This window comes from Balaenoptera ricei, chromosome 7 (assembly GCF_028023285.1).
Source record: "Balaenoptera ricei isolate mBalRic1 chromosome 7, mBalRic1.hap2, whole genome shotgun sequence".
Taxonomy (NCBI): Eukaryota; Metazoa; Chordata; class Mammalia; order Artiodactyla; family Balaenopteridae; genus Balaenoptera; species Balaenoptera ricei.
In genome coordinates, this window is record NC_082645.1 from 94,772,484 (window position 1) to 94,792,737 (window position 20,254).

The 20,254-nt window shown below is 37.5% G+C and overlaps 1 protein-coding gene across 3 annotated transcripts in view; it reads left to right on the top strand.

Moving 5' to 3' along the window:
* The window catches only part of UNC80 (unc-80 homolog, NALCN channel complex subunit), a 233,754-nt gene that overhangs the window by 59,321 nt on the left and 154,179 nt on the right, over positions 1-20,254 (top strand). For 2 of the 3 annotated variants that reach the window (XM_059927385.1, XM_059927387.1), the window contains exons 18-21: positions 221-319; positions 3,940-4,154; positions 5,633-5,739; positions 7,080-7,176. In XM_059927385.1, the coding sequence (XP_059783368.1) occupies positions 221-319; positions 3,940-4,154; positions 5,633-5,739; positions 7,080-7,176 (518 nt within the window). The remainder of the gene's footprint in view (positions 1-220; positions 320-3,939; positions 4,155-5,632; positions 5,740-7,079; positions 7,177-20,254) is intronic. The other variant, XM_059927384.1, reaches the window with a different exon arrangement.

The window sequence follows — 20,254 nt, forward strand, 5'->3', positions numbered from 1 at the left end:
GCTCTGTCTGCAATGATGGTGGTATCCTTAGGCAATAAGGTAGGTAGGTCATGACTCAAATGGTAGGATATATTCCATACCAACATAGACTCATGATGGTATAGGGTTTGCAGGGCATTTAGGTTGTCTATAACAAAGTGTTTTGCTTTATGAAGTATATGAAGTATTGGGAGGTGGTGTCCTGCTATGTTGTGATTGGTGGAATGTACCATTTGCATAGGTCAGAGGCAGGAAGCATTGTGGATAAAGGCCAGGTGACCTCTGCACCTGAGGAATGTCGCAGCTTCATGTCCGGTCGCCCCTCACAGACTCCAGAGCAGTAAGTAGCATTGGTTTTGTCTCCCATGGAGTGGGTTGAGCACTTCCCACTGGAAGAAATTGTTTTCCAAGTTGCTTTTTGTTTGTTTTTCATTTCTGTTGAACTTCTCCTTGCTTCTGCCCTTTATTTTTCATTCCCAAAGCCACTAATCTCTACAGGCCCAAATCACAAATAACCAACCTCGTGTTTCCAGGAAGCCTCCCTCACTGCCTTTCCCATTGCCAGTCTCTACCCCACTTCTGCCTTTCATGCACAATCCTGCAGATAAATCTTGAAAACTAGCATGTGTATCAGGTGGGCTGGGGATGGCATCCACCTTCTTGCTTAAAATCACTTATAAATCACTTACGACTGTCAATGTAATCAATGAAGCTTTTCCAAAAATAAGTAAGATAATCTACTCTCCTGTCCAGCGTTAGCTGAAACATCGACTCTTCTCCTTTTCACCTTGGTTCTCTCCTGAGATCCATTCCAGTGCCCTCTGATATCAGTTTATCTCTACTTTTCATAATAACAAAATCAAAAGCATCATGAAAATAGTGCCCTCAGAAAATGTGAGGATTACTGTAGACACCAAATATACAGTCTAGTTCTATGAAAGGCTCACTTGTATTCATTCTTCTTTTGAGACCTATTTACCCACAAGTGGTGTGATCAGTATTTAAAATATGATCATTTTAGGTATACCATTCTACTTCCCAAAACCCTGATTTAGTATTAAATGATTATCCTTTCAGAAATTCTGCAGGGTATTCCAGATTTTATGGTATCCCCTCTCTATAGTCAAGGAAATCACAGTCATGAAATAGGACCTTGGTAATCCACAACAAGCAAACAAAACCTTTAAGGAACAAAAAGCCTGCACAGTTTTTGTAGGCCTTCAAAATCTTAGAAACTGCCCCTAAAATGGGTGGAGAAAAGTAAGGAGAAGGTAAATCAACAGCATGGGTGCAGGGACCACGTGAGTTTTTACTTACCATTACAGACCCAATGCCTAGAGGGGGCGCGGCCATGTAGGCACTTAATTTTAAGAATGAATGAATGACAGTCAGTCAATGAAACAATGGACTTGCCAAATTACCATTTAGCCTTTGTCTTCTTTAATTTCCATTCTCAAAACTGAGGTTTAGTTTTTCCTTTAAGGACGTCTTTAAGGACATAGTAAAAATCCAAGCATAAGCTTTAAGGGAAAAAAAATTACTGTGAAAGGCAAAGGTCTGTCTGTAGCTGAATAACCAACCACAAGACTAGTTAAAAGTCCTTACATACAGAATCTGTCCAAAAAAGGAGAGGACTTTTTTCCCCAAAATAACACTTATAACTATTGAGCTAATCTGAATAATAAGAATGATTTAATAGGTAAACTAGATTTAAACATAAAACTGTCTACCTTGATAGGTGATTTAGTTTTCTAGATTGCAAAAGATTCTTTCTCTGCAGTGTTCTGTAAACACCACCTGATTTCTCAGCATTTAGCACATGTCTGTTCTTTCCCTTGAATGAAGATACATGTATTAATATGCCTCTACATAAAAATTTCCACTTGGAAGGATGTCATAGAATGTGAAACATGGGACTTTTCCCTGGTCCAAGTGGGCCCAGGAATGAGCACGCCACATGTCCTCTGTTTAGCACTGGAGAAAGGTGGGTGGGTGATCATGGCTCCTCCTCTGCCAGAAGGCAGAGAACTTTCTCTTCCCCCTACCTCCCTCATGCCCTTTGCCTCTCCTTTTTCCCTTTTAAGTAAAAATCACATTAACTGAGTAATATTAAAAGCGGTTTTATATGCCCATTTCTCTGAAGCTCGTGATTGATACACACCATTGGACAACACTGATGCGACATTTTATTGTAAAGCTGATCAATTATAGTCTCCCTGGATATTCCCACACTCAGGCCACTTAGTCATATACTCATCACTGTGTTGCACATTCCCCAAAGGTAAGAAATGCTTCAAACACTGTGATCATTTGATAAAAATAACAAGGAAGTCAAATTCTAAAACACTGATTTAAATTCACACCATATTTGATAAACAGAATGTCTTGAATTAAAATAATAATTAAAGGTATTTAGTACTCTAATGAGATTTTGAGAGAAAATATCTACATGCCCATGTAAATATCCCCAGAAAATGACTGCTTTACACAGTACTGTCAAATTTTAGGTAGATCCCCGATTTAACCCCAAAGCTTATAAACAGATCATTACCCAAACCCCCCCAAAAAATTTCATCACATGTTACTAGAGTATTCTCTATAACCTTTTCTTTTCCAAATTACTAAAGTATACTAATATGTGTTCTTCAAGTTGCCAAATGTGGAAAACACAGAAAAGCATAGAGAAAAAAAAATTTTAAATACCTTCAATTAGAGATAACCACAGTAAACTTTTGGTGTATTATGTTGGGTACATATTTGAGCATGTGTACACACAAGCTTACACAAAGACACATACACGTGTACTTTTTTTATTAACCTGGTGATATCCTGCTTAATCCATTTTATCAGTGCCTTTTAACTTTGCAATATATGATCAACATACCCCATATCACTAGTCTTCTGAAAATAGGATTTTAATGACTACAGAGGATGCCATCATATGGAAGTTAGATTATTTCCAATTTTTTAACATTGACCCAAAAACCTCAGCATTTGACCTTCTTGTATCTACATCTTAGTATATTGTCCCATCATTTCCTTGGGGTAACTTCCTGGAAATTGAAGTTCTTTGTCATGGGTGTAGACATAGGCTTTGGATAACATCTTACAAAATTACCCTCTAGAAAAGTTGAATCATTCTCTCATCATGGCAATATGATAGTATCATTGCTTTCTTCCCCTCCCAACCCACCTCACCTTAATCTTTGCCTATTTAATGAGTGAAAATAGGGATCTCATTTCAACTGGCCTTTTTTTTTTTTTAATTCCTAGTGAGACTAAACTCTGCATACCATTGGCCACTTGTCTTTTTCCTCTTGTGGAATGCCCTAGTCAAAAATCCCTTTGGAGATGTTCCCGTTTGTCTTATTGAGTCAGGCTAATTTCTTTTTTTACTTTTAAACCTTAAGTTTCTTTGACTTAAGAAAGCTAAATAATCAGGCACTATGAAAATTCCTTAGTGAAAAATTGTGGGATGATGCATCCCCTGGGTGTGGTGATTGCATTTTATTTATTCATTCGTTCAAGTATTTTTGTGAGTTTATTTAGGGCCAAGAATTATACTGTCCTGGGGTGGGGGTGGGGAATAAGATACGGTACTGCACATCCCCCAGGGAACTTAAAAAGAAAAAGTTAAATATTTACTGACACTGTAAGTGCTTCAGCTTTTATGACTCACACTCGCAGATGATTACCTGCAATAATATTTAGTCTTATATTATGGCTGAAAAAAATGATTTCCTCAACTTGACAGCTGAGACATGGCTATTTTCAAGAAGAGCTCAGAGAGTCAAGCTTGATCTCCCTCCTTCCACTCCCACTCTGCCTCTTCCTAAATCCCAGCCCATCAAAGATCATCCTGCATGATTTGCCACAGTGTCATTGGCAGGAGGTTGAAAGAAATTTAAGAGAATTTCACATGTGTTCAGACGTTTAACCCTCTCCTCTGCTTGCTTTCAGTGATGAACAAATGCAAGGGGGCAACATGGGGAGGAAAGATTTCTGGCGCAAGATGTTCAAATCCCAGAGTGCGGCGAGTGACACCAGCAGCCAGTCTGAGCAGGACACTTCAGAATGCACCACTGCCCACTCAGGGACCACCTCTGACCGGCGCACCCGCTCACGGTCCCGTAGAATTTCCCTCCGAAAGAAGCTTAAACTCCCCATAGGTAAAAGTATGTCTGTATTTATTTTATGGATTCTCTTATTCCCTGCCATGTCCTCAAACCAACTCACAGTCAAAACAGAGCAACTCATGGGAAGGTAGAGAAAGGGAGAGCTCTCAAGTCACAAAGCCTAGGCTGACTCCTTCATTTACTCATTCATTCATTCATTCATTTTTTTCAGCAGATATTTCTCAAACCTTTCCTATGAGCTTCTGTGGTGTGCAAACACTGTGCTAGGATTCAGGGATTAAATGGTGAGCAGAATTTCACAATGCCTGACTTTGCTGAATTTACAATCTATTAGGGGTGACAATCACTAAAGCAGATAATCATACAACTAAGTAGAGTTGCAAGCTATGATTTTTTTTTTTTTTTTTTTTGGCTGCATTGGGTCTTCGTTGCAGTGCTCAGGCTTCTCACTGCGGTGGCTTCTCCTGTTGTGGAGTATGGGCTCTAGGCACGTGGGCTTCAGTAGTTGCAGCATGCGGGCTCAGTAGTTGTGGCACCGGGCCCTAGAGCACAGGCTTAGTAGTTGCGGCACATGGGCTTAGTTGCTCTGCGGCATGTGGGATCTTCCCAGACCAGGGATCGAACCTGTGTCCCCTGCATTGGCAGGCGATTCTTAACCACTGTGCCACCAGGGAAGTCCCCAAACTATCAATTTTATGAGGGCAGTATATGTAGTGCCCTAAAAGCATGCAAGGATGAGACCTAACCTAAATGAGGAGGAGGAGAGGCAGGAATCAGGGAAGGCTTCCTGAAGGAAGAGACATTAAGATCTGCAGGGTACTTGGGAGAAGGAGGAAGGAGAGCACTCCAGGTGGTAGCAGTACAATGTGCAAAGGTATTAGGAGGGAGGGACATGGAAGAACTGAGACAAGAGTGGCTGCATGACTATGGTGAAGCCATAGGGACCAGAGCGTGTGGGCCTTGCAGGTCAGGTTGGCTCTTCATCCTACAGCCATACATAGCCGAGGTGGGATGTTGAACAGGGGGATAACATGAGCAGGTAAACTTTTTTTCTAAAAGATCACTGCATGGAAAACACATTGGAGGGAGCATGAGTGTTTATGGGGGACCAGATAGAATGCTGCCCATGTGGTCCAGGTATAAGTAATGGTAGCTTAGACTGGGTGGTGACCGTGTAGCTGGAGAGAAGTGGACATATTTGAAAGATACTTAGGAGGTAAAATCAACAGGACTTAACGGAAGATGTGAAAGTCGTCAAAGAGAACTGTACGGGTTACGGTTTTAATCACGCAAGAGGCCCGGGTTCTTTTTGTTCTGATTTCGTCATGTAATTTTATAGTCCAACACTGAATGTTTTTATTCAAAGCATGTACATTTCGAAAACGATTTGTTTTCACTTTTATTTACATCAAGTCATGTAACTTTCATTCCTTGTTGGGCACATGCCAACTTTTTTTGTGTAATCCATTTGGGAGAAAATGCTATAATGGTCTAATTTTTTTAAAATTATTAACTAGGAAACTGGCTGAAACGATCGTCCCTCTCAGGCCTGGCAGATGGTGTGGAGGACCTCCTGGACATGAGCTCCGTGGACCGCCTCTCTTTCCTCAGGCAGAGCTCCAAGGTAAACTGGACATTACTTACGTAAGAGAATGTTGGAGTCGCTGATAGAAAAATGTCAGGGCTGACAACTGCTAAACACCTGGAGGGGCCAAATAAGGAGGAGCTGAGGAAATTCTCTTCAAGGTAAGTAAGCTTTGGAAACTTAAGTGAACTATGGAAACTAAGATGTCTTAGTATGAGGCAATCATAGAAAGGAGAAAAGTGACAAAAACTATAAATAGAATTGTAATGCAGATATACAGAGGTATATAGGTATTAATTCCCAGCTACTTTTAATACATGTATGAAATCCTAACATCTCAAGCTGCTATCCAAAGACACATAATTGTACAATGATTTCTTTTACACACACACACACACACACACACACACACACACACACCCCATTTATTTTCCTTCCCTACTTTTCCTACCATCTGAACCTTTCTCCCCTTTGAAAAGGATAAAGAAGCTCAGGATGATTTTTCCCACTAAGCGCTTCTTCTGTTAAGCATTGTAGTAGCATGCAGTTTGGAAAAGGTCGTAATTCTTAGTGAAATCCATTTCTGATAAGAGTCTTCCCTGTGGCTGATTCGTGGCCTGGTCTCTGTAATTTTCAGCATGTGATAGGAGTTATATTTCTTTATATACAAATTATTTGCTTATACTCTTTCTTCTTTGAATCTCACTAAAACCAGTTTTCTTCTATCTCTTTTTAAAGTAATATTTTGGAATTATAAAAAGATTATAGCAACCTTATAAGACATTTAGAAGATATATTTATAATTCCTCCTTCATGTTCTTTTTACTAAAATTTGGCCAAGTATTTGAGAGTCTGTGAGGTCCATAGCCTCCTTGCTTTGCTGTAAACAAACACATTTTAAGTGTTAGGAAAAAAACATGTTATTGCACTTTAGTTATAGTACACATTATAAATTCATTTATACTGGTTCTTTCATAGAGATTTGAAATCTTCTATTTGGCTATCTCTTACTTTCATCTGATTCTCAGTTGTGGTATTGTTTGTAAAGGATGAATATGACTTGTTCATAAATTTGAGTTTGGACTTTATCAGAATTAAACTCTAAGAATATCTCAATTGTTCACTAAATTATTTTCATAGTGCCTGATTATTTTACTTTCAATCTATGACCAGACTCTCCTTCAAATTATAGTTATAAGTGATGTCTTTATTGGCACATGGGAATAAACTATACAGACTAGCTAACCAGATGTGGAAGCCAAAAGAAATGAAGTGACCTTTATATTCTAAACAACTTATTTTTCAAGGTAAAGGTTAGTACAAACACAAAGAATTTCCTTTGAATTGAGTTATCTGACTACTGTCCTTTTTTTTCTCAGGTCAAATTCACCAGTGCTGTAAAGCTTTCTGAAGGTGGACCAGGGAGTGGAATGGAAAACGGGAGAGACGAAGAGGAGAATTTCTTCAAGCGTCTTGGTAAATGTCACTTGGCCTAAGAATTACATGCAACTTTCATTACACAGAACAAACATTTGATTAGATAAAATGATCTACTTTCTATTGCCATTGATTTCTTATTCATTTCTTTCTCATATGTGTGTTGTTTGTACTACTATTTATAGCTTCTCTATTTGTTATCAATTTGGTGTAACATTTATGGAAGTCCTACCATGTTCCTCATTCCCTAGTGGGCCCTGGGTGTGCAAAGAATAAGACACAGCCTTTTCTTCTGCTGTTCTGTCCTTTATTAAAATCTGAGAGTTCTAAAAAAAAACTCCAGGTATCCTTTTATCCACCCACCTAGCTACTTAGGAATTCTGCACATTATATCCCAGACGGGTGACCAGCCACCCTCTGAGCACTTCCACCGAGGGGAAGTTTATTACTTTACAAAGCAACCTGTTCCAGAACTAGACAGCTTTCATTGTGAGAAAGTCTTTCCTTATGTGCTGAAAATATACTTATCCATAAATTTGACTCACTAGTCCTAGTTATGATATCTGTAGCCACACACACACATACGCTCATACACACATAATGCCAGTTTCACCTATTATCTATTTCTTGTTCTCTCTTTTGATCTCACTTCTGCTCATTAAATATTGTTGATTCCTTTTGTTTTCCTTACATAGAAGAGTCTCTAGATCCATCACCAACCTGATTTCATTTTACTATGTATTCTAATTAGATGATGTGCTTTACAAAATGTGGTGCTTCAGATGGAATGCAATGCACTATATTTGACTTTAATCAGGGTAATAGACAGTGTAACTGTTAAGCTCCAGGGATACAGCCAGTGGATGAACACAATTTAAGACTGCATTATCTGTTTTCACATCACAGAGTTGGTTTGTATTGAATTTTGGATTAACTTCTGCCACCTGTCCTTCACATGAACGAATATCATGCATTACTTTGATGTAACCCTTATTCATTCTTCATCTCAAAATAAATAAAATGTATTGTTTCATTAACTTGGGGGGTAGTTAATTCACTTGTCCAGGAATTCTGAATCTTTCCTTCTCTACAATTGTGCTATAAAAATCCATCATCAGAGACATACATATTTCCCTATTTTCATCCAAGTTGTGGATATTCTCACAAAGCAGGGCAAATACAAAGAAGTAGCTCCTAGAGCACATGTAGTTGACTTTTATTGATTAACAATTTGTGGGTACAGTTTTTCAGCCAACCATACATTTAATTTACTAGTGATCAGCAAGCACTTTCCTACTTTATACAAAAAACATCGTTAGACTTTACTAAAAAATTATCTCACTGATATCTTTATAACTCTGTCAAAAGGAGGGATGTAACAGTTCAACACGATGTCTTCTTCAGTAAACTACAGTGGTGTCTATGATTACTTCTGTGTGTTTTTTTTGTTTGTTTGTTTTTTTAATGTTCCTCCCTATCCAATTCTCTCTTACAGAATTTGGCTAGGACACACATCAGGCTTATTAGTCTACGGTTTCAAGAACCTGCCTAATAATTGGGATCTTTGTCATTTTCTGTCCTCTTGCACTCTTTCCGCTCATGATATTTTAGAGAAGATATGTCTAGTGTTCAAAACTGTCGGTATTATAAAGACATTTTTGTGGTGGTTCTTTGAGAATGAAGTGTGGAACTAAAGTATGTTCTCTAAGTATGGGCTGTGTTAGCTGGATGTCATTTGACTAGTACTGTGATGGCATCTCCAGGTCATTTCTGTGCACTGACTGGAGTGTAATCTGATGGAACAGAGGCTTAAACTCAAAAATTAGGGTCTTTCACATTTGGTGCCTTTTTAATGAAGTTTTTCTGTACTTTCCCATCTGTGAATTTTTCTCCTTAGTAGAAAGGATGAAAGCATAATTGAGTTGTTTACCCTCCTGTGATTTCCTTACACTCCCTTCTTCAAGTAATAGGTCAATATTTTTACTCTTACTCTTGTTCCAAATACGTTATCATTATTGCTTCATAACACTTAGTTCTTTCTGGATTTTGAGTTTTCCTCATCCACTATTCTTAACAGATTTCAACCATTGTTTCATATAGTTTTTATATTCCATTCACAAATAGAAAAGACCTGATGCAGATTATTCATACAGCCTGAGTCTAGGATGAGTTTGTGTCAACAATACCTGTAATACAGTCTCTTCCTGTGTGTCTAGAAGACAAAACGATAAAATCTGGGACTGATTTTGGAATATTTTATGTGCTTTGGACTGGCAAAAGAACATGGCTTGTACATCATCATTCTCTGTCCACGATCTCTGGCTTGTTAAAAATTATAAAAGGTATTCTGTGAGTTAACTCTTTCAGAATCTCTCGCAAAAGACAGGTATCCCCAGCTATTCTGAAGAACCAAAAGAACATTATCTGCTAATCTAAGAACATTGTATTTTGCAACAACTACCATCCTTGACCTTGTGAACATCCTTCTAACTTTGAGCCTGCTTTTGCTTATTTCTTTCTTTCTTTTTTACTTTGCAATCTGTGGATAAATGATCCCCATGCATCCATTATAGATGCATTGTCTTTTTTCCTTCTCATTTAAATTATTTTCATTTAATTGCATATTTTCTGTTTCTTTCTTTAAGGTTGTTAAAGAAAGCAAATATGAAACGTTCTTACCCTCAGTTTCAATGTAGTATCTGAACTTCACTGAGTTACGATAAAATGCAATAGGTGATAGAATTTTTTCAATCTAAAAAAATATTCAACAAATGAAAAATACATTTAACAGAACTGAAATTACATTCACAGACCAGCTATCTTTTTCTTCTATATTTTTCTATTCACTAAGAATATTTTATTTTAGAAATCATGTTGTCTCTATCTGAGGGAAGATAGTTCATTAACTAAAGCAATGTTTTTTTTTTTTCAGCTGATCAGCAAAATTTACTGAATATCTTCTTTGTGCTCAGCTCTGCCATAAACTGTATGGAAAATGCTGCTTAAAGAAATACTAGATTTTGAAATGCCCCTTTGGGATTTAACAGCTTTTCAAAAATGCATTCTGTGTAAATCATACCTCAGTAAATTTAATGTTAAAAAATAGTAAATGAATGCAAGTAAAACGTACTGAGACTAAAAGATCAATCATGGCCAAGGAAGCCAAGAGGCATCCTTACATTCTAGTAAGTTTATATGAAAGATTGATATAGAAGAGATACCTTTTATAGGCAAATTACTTTTCAACATTTCTTTCAGTATTACAATATGAAATGTCAGCAGGGTACAACTTGACAATCAGTTTGTAACATGTACAGTGTTGATTTATTTATTACAGTAAGTTTTCCTGACATAATCACTACCTTCTGCAGTATGTAAAGGTCTGAACTCTTTCAACACAAACATTCAGGTATTCTAGAAACAGTGTGGCAGAGTGGTAAGAGTACAGGCTGGTTGTCACTAGGTTTGGATTTGAATTCTGACTTTGTCACTTTCTGTTGCATGAACTTAGACTAGGCTACTTAACCTGTCCCTTTTCTCTTTATCTTGCTGTCTTTATTCTCTCTCATTCTCTCTCTCTCTCTTTTTAATTATCTTTAAAGATCTATCTTACATGACTGTTACAAAAAAATTTTTTTAAATAAATTATAAAATATTTCATATAGTACTTGGCACATACTAAGTGCTCAAAAAGTTAGTAAATATATTGTTATCTATTAATGCTATATAGATACAATGGAAATTTTCCATTGTAAATAGCTTTTACTTACAGCGTGATCCTTATGTCCTGGGCTTGTAGGATTCTGCTGATCTTCTTACCTGTAATAAGTGTACATCATTCTGTGAATGATTCTTCACAGAATAGGTTCTTGCTGACAAAGATTGTTTTGATCACTTTTCTCTTAATTATTTTTTTTATACTCTTTAACTGCATTGTTTCTGAAGTTCTTTCAATCAAAATGACACTTTCTTTAGTAATAGTGAATACATTTCTTTTAGAATTAATTAGCTTGTCAAAAATATTGGAAAAAATGGTGGGATACTTATTCTTAATGCTTCCTTTAATAAAATGATGACAACTGTTTTTTAATAAATTGGTTAAATAAGAATAAATTTTTTTACCATCCATCCTGTCTTATATATTCTATTACAAATTTTAGAGTTATCACTTAATGTATCTTAAATCTTAATTATAGTATGAAATAATGAAACAACTGGATTCACTAAAAAGAAAAATATTATTTGGGATCTATATTAAATTTAAGGTTTAAGTTTAGGTACTGTTAAGGTTATAATTTTTTTTAATGGATGAGATTTCCTGTGATATGTGTATCTATCAAAGGGCTGTATATAAATGATTAATAAAGTGATATATAGATAGGAAAAATAACAGGAGTTACCTGTTCTGATAGCTTTGGTAATGTCCAGTGAGTAAATAGAGTAGTATTTTGAAAGGCAGCTGTCTGGAAACAGCATTGTCCAAGAAACGTTTGTTCCGTATTTGTAGTTTCTAGCTTTACCTTCTGTATACCATTTGAAATTCTGTCTTCTGAATTTTTTCCACCTTTAGATTCTTCTTGTGCTACTTCCTTTTGCATTTAATACAAAATATGCTATACTAAATGGAAAAAAAATACTGAAGTTGTTGAATATAGAATTTTCAATATGGAATATTTGTACCTGAAAAGGAAATGTACCCATAAGGAATGAAATATAGTGATTCAGTTATACACATATATACATTCTTTTCAATATTCTTTTCCATTATGGGTTTATCACAGGATATTGAATATAGTTCCCTGTGCTATACAGTAGGACCTTTTTTTTTTTTAATTAGTTTACTTCATTTTTGGCTGCGTTGTTGCTGCACATGGGCTTTCTCTAGTTGTGGCGAGCGGGGGCTACTCTTCATTGCGGTGCATGGGCTTCTCATTGCGGTGGCTTCTCTTGTTGCAGAGCACGGGCTCTAGGCGCGCGGCCTTCAGTAGCTGTGGCTTATGGGCTCTAGAGCGCAGGCTCAGTAGTTGTGGCACAGGGGATTAGTTGCTCCGTGGCATGAGGGCTCTTCCTGGACCAGGGCTCGAACCCATGTCCCCTGCAGTGGCAGGCAGATTCTTAACCACTGCGCCACCAGGGAAACCCCTGAGCCATTTTTGTGCTTAGGAAAATTTTCAAACATAGACAAAGAGTAAAAACGACCCAAGGGATCCCAAATATCCATCGCCCACTTGCAATAATGATAAAAAATTTTCCAATTTGCTTCATCTTATTTTTTTTTAATGTGTTATGGAACAAATTCCAGACACCATACCATTTCACACCTACATATTTCAGTATGATGATGAGACATTTTAAAAGTTGTTGACCAGGAATTGGTAATTATTTTCATGCCATGCCATAATTTTTTTTTTCAATTTACCAGGAAGTTTTAAATTTGTATGCACTTAACTTCAAATTATATAGAGCAACAGAGCTACAAGGAAAATATAGACAAATTCACTACCATAATAGGAGATTTAACATATTGCTGTCATTCACTGATAGAGGATACCTCTTTCAGAACCAGTAGACCGCCCCCCCCAAAAAATTAGTAAGGATATAAAAAACTTAAATAACGTGAGCAGCAAATTTGATTCAACAAGCAGATATATAGTCACTATACTCTAAAACTTTAAATTACAAATTATTTTCAAGCACACTTGGAACATTTTTAAAACTGACCATATTGTGCTAGAAGGCAAATTTTAACAAATATAAAAGTATTAAAATTATACAAAGTGTGTTTCTTGACGTGTAGTTAAGCTACAAATCAGTAACAAAAGAGTAACTAGAAGTTATGAAATACACTACTTTTAAGTAACCCCCCCAAAAACAAATGAAAATGGAGTAAGAAAATAATTTGAACTGAATGTTAATAAAAATATTTCATACCAAAACTTGGATGTGACTAAAGCTGTGCTTACAGGAAAATGTATAGTCTTTTTTTTTTTCAAGGTAGCAGTAGTGTTGTTTTTTTTTTTAATTGCACATGTCTATAAACCTAATAAATAGGTTTTCTCTTTTTTTTTTATACAGCAAGTTCTTATTAGTCATCAATTTTATACATATCAGTGTATACACGTCAATCCCAATCACCCAATTCATCACACCACCACACCCACCCACCCCACGACTTTCCGCCCTTGGTGTCCATACTTTTGTTCTCTACATCTGTGTCTCAATTTCTGCCCTGCAAACCAGTTCATCTGTACCATTTTTCTAGGTTCCACATATATGTGTTAATATACGATATTTGTTTTTCTCTTTCTGACTTACTTCACTCTGTATGACAGTCTCTAGATCCATCCATGTCTCAACAAATGACTCAATTTCGTTCCTTTTTATGGCTGAGTAATATTCCATTGTATATATGTGCCACATCTTCTTTATCCATTCATCTGTCAATGGGTATTTAGGTTGCTTCCATGACCTGGCTATTGTAAATAGTGCTGCAATGAACATTGGGGTGCATGTGTCTTTTTGAATTGTGGTTTTCTCTGGGTATATGCCCAGTAGTGGGATTGCTGGATCATATGGTAATTCTAGTTTTAGTTTTTTAAGGAACCTCCATACTGTTCTCCATAGTGGCTGTATCAGTTTACATTCCCACCAACAGTGCAAGAGGGTTCCCTTTTCTCCACACCTTCTCCAGCATTTGTTGTTTGTAGATTTTCTGATGAAGCCCATTCTAACTGGTGTGAGGTGATACCTCATTGTAGTTTTCATTTGCATTTCTCTAATAATTAGTGATGTTGAGCAGCTTTTCATGTGCTTCTTGGCCATCTGTATATCTTCTTTGGAGAAATGTCTATTTAGGTCTTCTGCCCACTTTTGGATTGGGTTGTTTGTTTTTTTAATATTGAGTTGCATGAGCTGTTTATATATTTTGGAGATTAATCCTTTGTCTGTTGATTCGTTTGCAAATATTTTCTCCCATTTTGAGGGTTGTCTTTTCGTCTTGTTCATGGTTTCCTTTGCTGTGCAAAAGCTTTGAAGTTTCATTAGGTCCCATTTGTTTATTTTTGTTTTTATTTCCATTACTCTAGGAGGTGGATCAAAAAAGATCTTACTGTGATTTATGTCAAAGTGTGTTCTTCCTATGTTTTCCTCTAAGAGTTTTAGAGTGTCTGGTCTTATATTTAGGTCTCTAATCCATTTTGAGTTTATTTTTGAGTATGGTGTTAGGGAGTGTTCTAATTTCATTCTTTTACATGTAGCTGTCCAGTTTTCCCAGCACCACTTATTGAAGAGACTGTCTTTTCTCCACTGTATATCCTTGCCTCCTTTGTCATAGATTAGTTGACCATAGGTGCCGGGGTTTACTTCTGGGCTTTCTGTCTTTTCCATTCATCTATGTTTCTGTTCTTGTGCCAGTACCATATTGTCTTGATTACTGTAGCTTTGTAGTATAGTCTGAAGTCAGGGAGTCTGATTCCTCCAGCTCCGTTTTTTTCCCTCAAGACTGCTTTGGCTAAGATTTTAAGATTTTTTGTTCTAGTTCTGTAAAAAATGCCATTGGTAATTTGATAGGGATTGCCTTGAATCTGTAGATTGCTTTGGGTAGTAGAGTCATTTTCACAATATTGATTCTCCCAATCCAAGAACATGGTATATCTCTCCATCTGTTGCTATCATCTTTAATTTCTTTCATCAGTGTCTTATAGTTTTCTGCATACAGGTCTTTTGTCTCCCTAGGTAGGTTTATTCCTAGGTATTTTATTCTTTTTGTTGCAATGATAAATGGGAGTGTTTCCATAATTTCTCTTTCAGACTTTTCATCCTTAGTGTATAGGAATGCAAGAGATTTCTGTGCATTAATTTTGTATCCTGCAACTTTACCAAATTCATTGATTAGCTCTAGTAGTTTTCTGGTGGCATTTTTAGGATTTTCTCTGTGTAGTATCATGTCATCTGCAAACAGTGACAGTTTTACTTCTTCTTTTCCAATTTGTATTCCTTTTATTTCTTTTTCTTCTCTGATTGCTGTGGCTAGGACTTCCAAAACTGTGTTGAATAATAGCGGTGAGAGTGGACATCCTTGTCTTATACCTGATTTTAGAGAAAATGCTTTCAGTTTTTCACCATTGAGTGATGTTTGCTGTGGGTTTGTCATATATGGCCTTTATTATGTTGAGGTAGGTTCCCTCTGTGCCCACTTTCTGGAGAGTTTTTATCATAAATGGGTGTTGAATTTTGTCAGAAGGTTTTTCTGCAGCTATTGAGATGATTATATGGTTTTTATTCTTCAATTTGTTAATATGGTGTATCACATTGATTGATTTGCATATATTGAAGAATCCTTGCATCCCTGGGATAAACCCCACTTGATCATGGTGTATGATCCTGTTAATGTGCTGTTGGATTCTGTTTGCTAGTATTTTGTTGATGATTTTTGCATGTATATTCATCAGTGATATTGGTCTGTAATATTTCTTTTTTTGTAGTATCTTTGTCTGGTTTTGGTATCAGGGTGATGGTGACCTCATAGAATGAGTTTGGAAGTGTTCCTTCCTCTGCAATATTTTGGAAGAGTTTGAGAAGAATGGGTGTTAGCTCTTCTCTAAATGTTTGATAGAATTCACCTGTGAAGCCATCTGGTCCTGGGCTTTTGTTTCTTGGAAGATTTTTAATCACAGTTTCAATTTCATTACTTGTGATTGGTCTGTTCATATTTTCTATTTCTGGTTCAATCTTGGAAGGTTATACCTTTCTAAGAATTTGTCCACCTTCCAGGTTGTCCATTTTATTGGCATAGAGTTGCTTGTAGTAGTCTCTTAGGATGCTTTGTATTTCTGCGGTGTCTGTTGTAACTTCTTCTTTTTCACTTCTAATTTTATTGATTTGAGTCCTCTCCCTTTTTTCTTGATGAGTCTGCCTAATGGTTTATCAATTTTGTTTATCTTCTCAAAGAACCAGCTTTTAGTTTTATTGATCTTTGCTATTGTTTTCTTTGTTTGTATTTCATTTATTTCTGCTCTGATCTTTATGATTTCTTCCTTCTGCTAACTTTGGGTTTTGTTTGTTCTTCTTTCTCTAGTTCCTTTAGGTGTAAGGTTAGATTATTTATTTGAGATTTTTCTTGTTTCTTGAGGTAGGCTTGTATTGCTGTAAACTTCCCTCTTAGAACTGCTTTTGCTGCATCCCATAGGTTTTGGATTGTCGTGTTTTCATTGTCATTTGTCTCTAGGTATTTTTTGATGTCCTCTTTGATTTCTTCAGTGATCTCTTGGTTATTTAGTAAAGTATTGTTTAGCCTCCATGTGTTTGTGTTTTTTACGTTTTTTCCCCTGTAATTCATTTCTAATCTCGTAGCATTGTGGTCAGAAAAGATGCTTGATATGATTTCAATTTTCTTAAATTTACTGAGGCTTGATTTGTGACCCAAGATGTGATCTATCCTGGAGAATGTTCCGTGCACACTTGAGAAGAAAGTGTATTCTGCTGTTTTTGGATGGAATGTCCTATAAATATCAGTTAAATCTATCTGGTCTATTCTGTCATTTAAAGCTTCTGTTTCCTTATTTATTTTCATTTTAGATGATCTGTCCATTGGTGTAAGTGAGGTGTTAAAGTCCCCTACTATTATTGTGTTACTGTCGATTTCCTCTTTTACAGCTCTTAGCAGTTGCCTTATGTATTGAGGTGCTCCTGTGTTGGGTGCATATATATTTATAATTGTTATATCTTCTTCTTGGATTGATCCCTTGATCATTATGTAGTGTCCTTCCTTGTCTCTTGTAACATTCTTTATTTTAAAGTCTATTTTTATCTGATATGAGTATTGGTACTCCAGCTGTCTTTTGATTTCCATTTGCATGGAATATCTTTTTCCATCCTCTCACTTTCAGTCTGTATATGTCCCTAGGTCTGAAGTGAGTTTCTTGTAGACAGCATATATATGGGTCTTGTTTTTGTATCCTTTCAGCAAGCCTGTGTCTTTTGGTTGGAGCATTTAATCTATTCACGTTTAAGGTAATTATTGATATGTATGTTCGTATGACTATTTTCTTAATTGTTTTGGGTTTTTTTTCTAGGTCCTTTTCTTCTCTTGTGTTTCCCACTTAGAAAAGTTCCTTTAGCGTTTGTTGTACAACTGGTTTGGTGGTGCTGAATTCTCTTAGCTTTTGCTTGTCTGTAAAGCTTTTGATTTCTCCATCGAATCTGAATGAGATCCTTGCCCGGTAGAGTAATCTGGGTTGTAGTTTCTTCCCTTTCATCACTTTAAGTATATCATGCCACTCCCTTCTGGCTTGTAGAGTTTCTGCTGAGAAATCAGCTGTTAACCTTATGGTAGTTCCCTTGTATGCTATTTGTCGTTTTTCCCTTGCTCCTTTCAGTAATTTTTCTTTGTCTCTAATTTTTGCCAATTTAATTAGTATGTGTCTTGGAGTGTTTCTTCTTGGGTTTATCCTATATGGGACTTTCTGCACTTCCTGGACTTGGGTGGCTATTTCATTTCCCATGTTAGGGAAGTTTTCAACTATAATCTCTTCAAATATTTTCTCAGGTCATTTCTCTCTCTCTTCTCCTTCTGGGACCCCTATAATGCGAATGTTGTTGCATTTAATGTTGTCCCAGGGGTCTCTTAGGCTGTCTTCATTTCTTTTCATTCTTTTTTCTTTATTCTGTTCCGCAGCAGTGAATCCTGCCATTCTGTGTTCCAGGTCACTTATCTGTTCTTCTGCCTCAGTTATTCTGCTATTGATTCCTTCTAGTGTAGTTTTCATTTCAGTTATTGTATTGTTCATCTCTGTTTGTTTGTTCTTTAATTCTTCTAGGTCTTTGTTAAACATTTCTTGCATCTTCTCAATCTTTGCCTCCATTCTTATTCCGAGGTCCTGGATCATCTTCACTATCATTATTCTGAATTCTTTTTCTGAAAGGTTGCCTATCTCCACTTCACTTAGTTGTTTTTCTGGGGTTTCATCTTGTTCCTTCATCTCGTACATAGCCCTCTGCCCTTTCATCTTGTCTATCTTTCTGTGAATGTGGTTTTTGTTCCACAGGCTGCAGGATTGTAGAACTTCTTGCTTCTGCTGTCTGCCCTCTGGTGGATGAGGCTATCTAAGAGGTTTGATGGGAGGGACTGGTGGTGTGTAGAGCTGGGTGTTTCTCTGGTAGGCAGAGCTCAGTAAAACTTTAATCTGCTTGACTGCTGATGGGTGGGGCTGGGTTCCCTCCCTGTCGGTTGTTTGGCCTGAGGCAACCCAACATTGGAGCCTACCTGGGCTCTTTGATGGGGCTAATGGCAGCCTCTGGGAGGGCTCACACCAAGGGGTACTTCCCAGAACTTCTGCCAGTGTTCTTGTCCCCACGGTGAGCCACAGCCACCCCTGCCTCTGCAGGAGACCCTCCAACACTAGCAGGTAGGTCTGGTTCAGTCTCCCCTGGGGTCAGTGCTCCTTCCCCTGGGTCCCAGTGTGCACACTACATTGTGTGTGCCCTCCAAGAATGGAGTCTCTGTTTCCCCCAGTCCTGTCGAATTTCTGCAATCAAATCCCATTAGCCTTCAAAGTCTGATTCTCTAGGAATTCCTCCTCCTGTTGCCGGACCTCCAGGTTGGGAGGCCTGATGTGGGGCTCAGAACCTTCACTCCAGTGAGCGGACTTCTGTGGTATAAGTTCTCCAGTCTGTCAGTCACCCACCCAGCCATTCTGGGATTTGACTTTACTGTGATTGCACCCCTCCTACCATCTCATTGTGGCTTCTCCTTTGTCTTTGGATGTGGGGTATCTTTTTTGGTGAGTTCCAGTGTCTTCCTGTCGATGACTGTCCAGCAGCTAATTGTGATTCTAGTGTTCTCGCAAGAGGGAGTGAGAGCACATCCTTCTACTCCGCCATCTTGGTTCAGTCCCCATGCCATAATTTTTTATCTTGTGGTAATAAAGTCCAAAGGAATCTTTTTCCCAAGCTTGAACTGCTTCCAAAGGATGTGTTTTCTAAAAGAACAGGTGCTCACCTTTTTCCACTAGTACACACTCTCATGGTAAACCAAGCTCATAATTGTAAATATCGCCCTTTTATTTACAAAGAATGCAAGTTATTAAAGGGGTACATCCAACTCTGGATCTGATTTTTAAATGCAAATTTGTGAACATTAGTGTATATTAATAGGAACAAATCATTCACCATACATCTGCAACCACCAATCATGACCTGCTTACATATAGGGCACCTTAGTTGAGAGCAAAGGCTACGAGGGCCACTTTTTTTGTGTTGAGGCAGCAAGTGGGGAAGTGGGGCAGTGGGTGGGAGGTATCAAGGTATTTTTGAGAGAAGAGGTGAGAAAGCCGTTTCCTGTAATGGTATCTGTAACTTAGCGAGGACCTGGAGTTTGCAACATTGCAAATGAATGGTGTCAGCACACATTAAGCCAAGCACTAAATCAGGGGGTATATTCTTAGGTGCTGAAAGTACATTTCAGAATCATGGGAAGTAATTTGGGCTTGGTGTTTAAAACTATATTCAATATTATAGCATTATATAAGAGAAACTAAATATTATATATATATATGTGTGTGTATATATATATACTAGAAGCTATAGGAAAGCTATGAGATACTTAGGTTTTTTTTTTTTTTTTTTTTTTTAATTGGTCCAAATACACACTAGTGGCTTGCTTTTTTTTTTTTTAATTTATTGATTGATTGATTGATTTTTGGCTGTGTTGGGTCTTCGCTTCTGTGCGAGGGCTTTCTCCTGTTGTGGCAAGTGGGGGCCACTCTTCATCGCGGTGCACGGGCCTCTCACTATCACGGCCTATCTTGTTGCGGAGCACAGGCTCCAGACGCGCAGGCTCAGTAGCTGTGGCTCACGGGCCCAGTTGCTCCGTGGCATGTGGGATCTTCCCAGACCAGGGCTCGAACCCGTGTCCCCTGCATCAGCAGGCGGACTCCCAACCACTGCGCCACCAGGGAAGCCCCAATACTTAGGTTTTTAAAAACGTACCTGGGGTTAAAAAAAAATGAAGAACAATGCTTTGTATTATTCTTCCTTAATGTGTGATCCTTAGACTTTCTGTATTAAAATCATGTGGCATGTTTGTTTAAAATATACATAGCCTGCAGACCTATGGAAT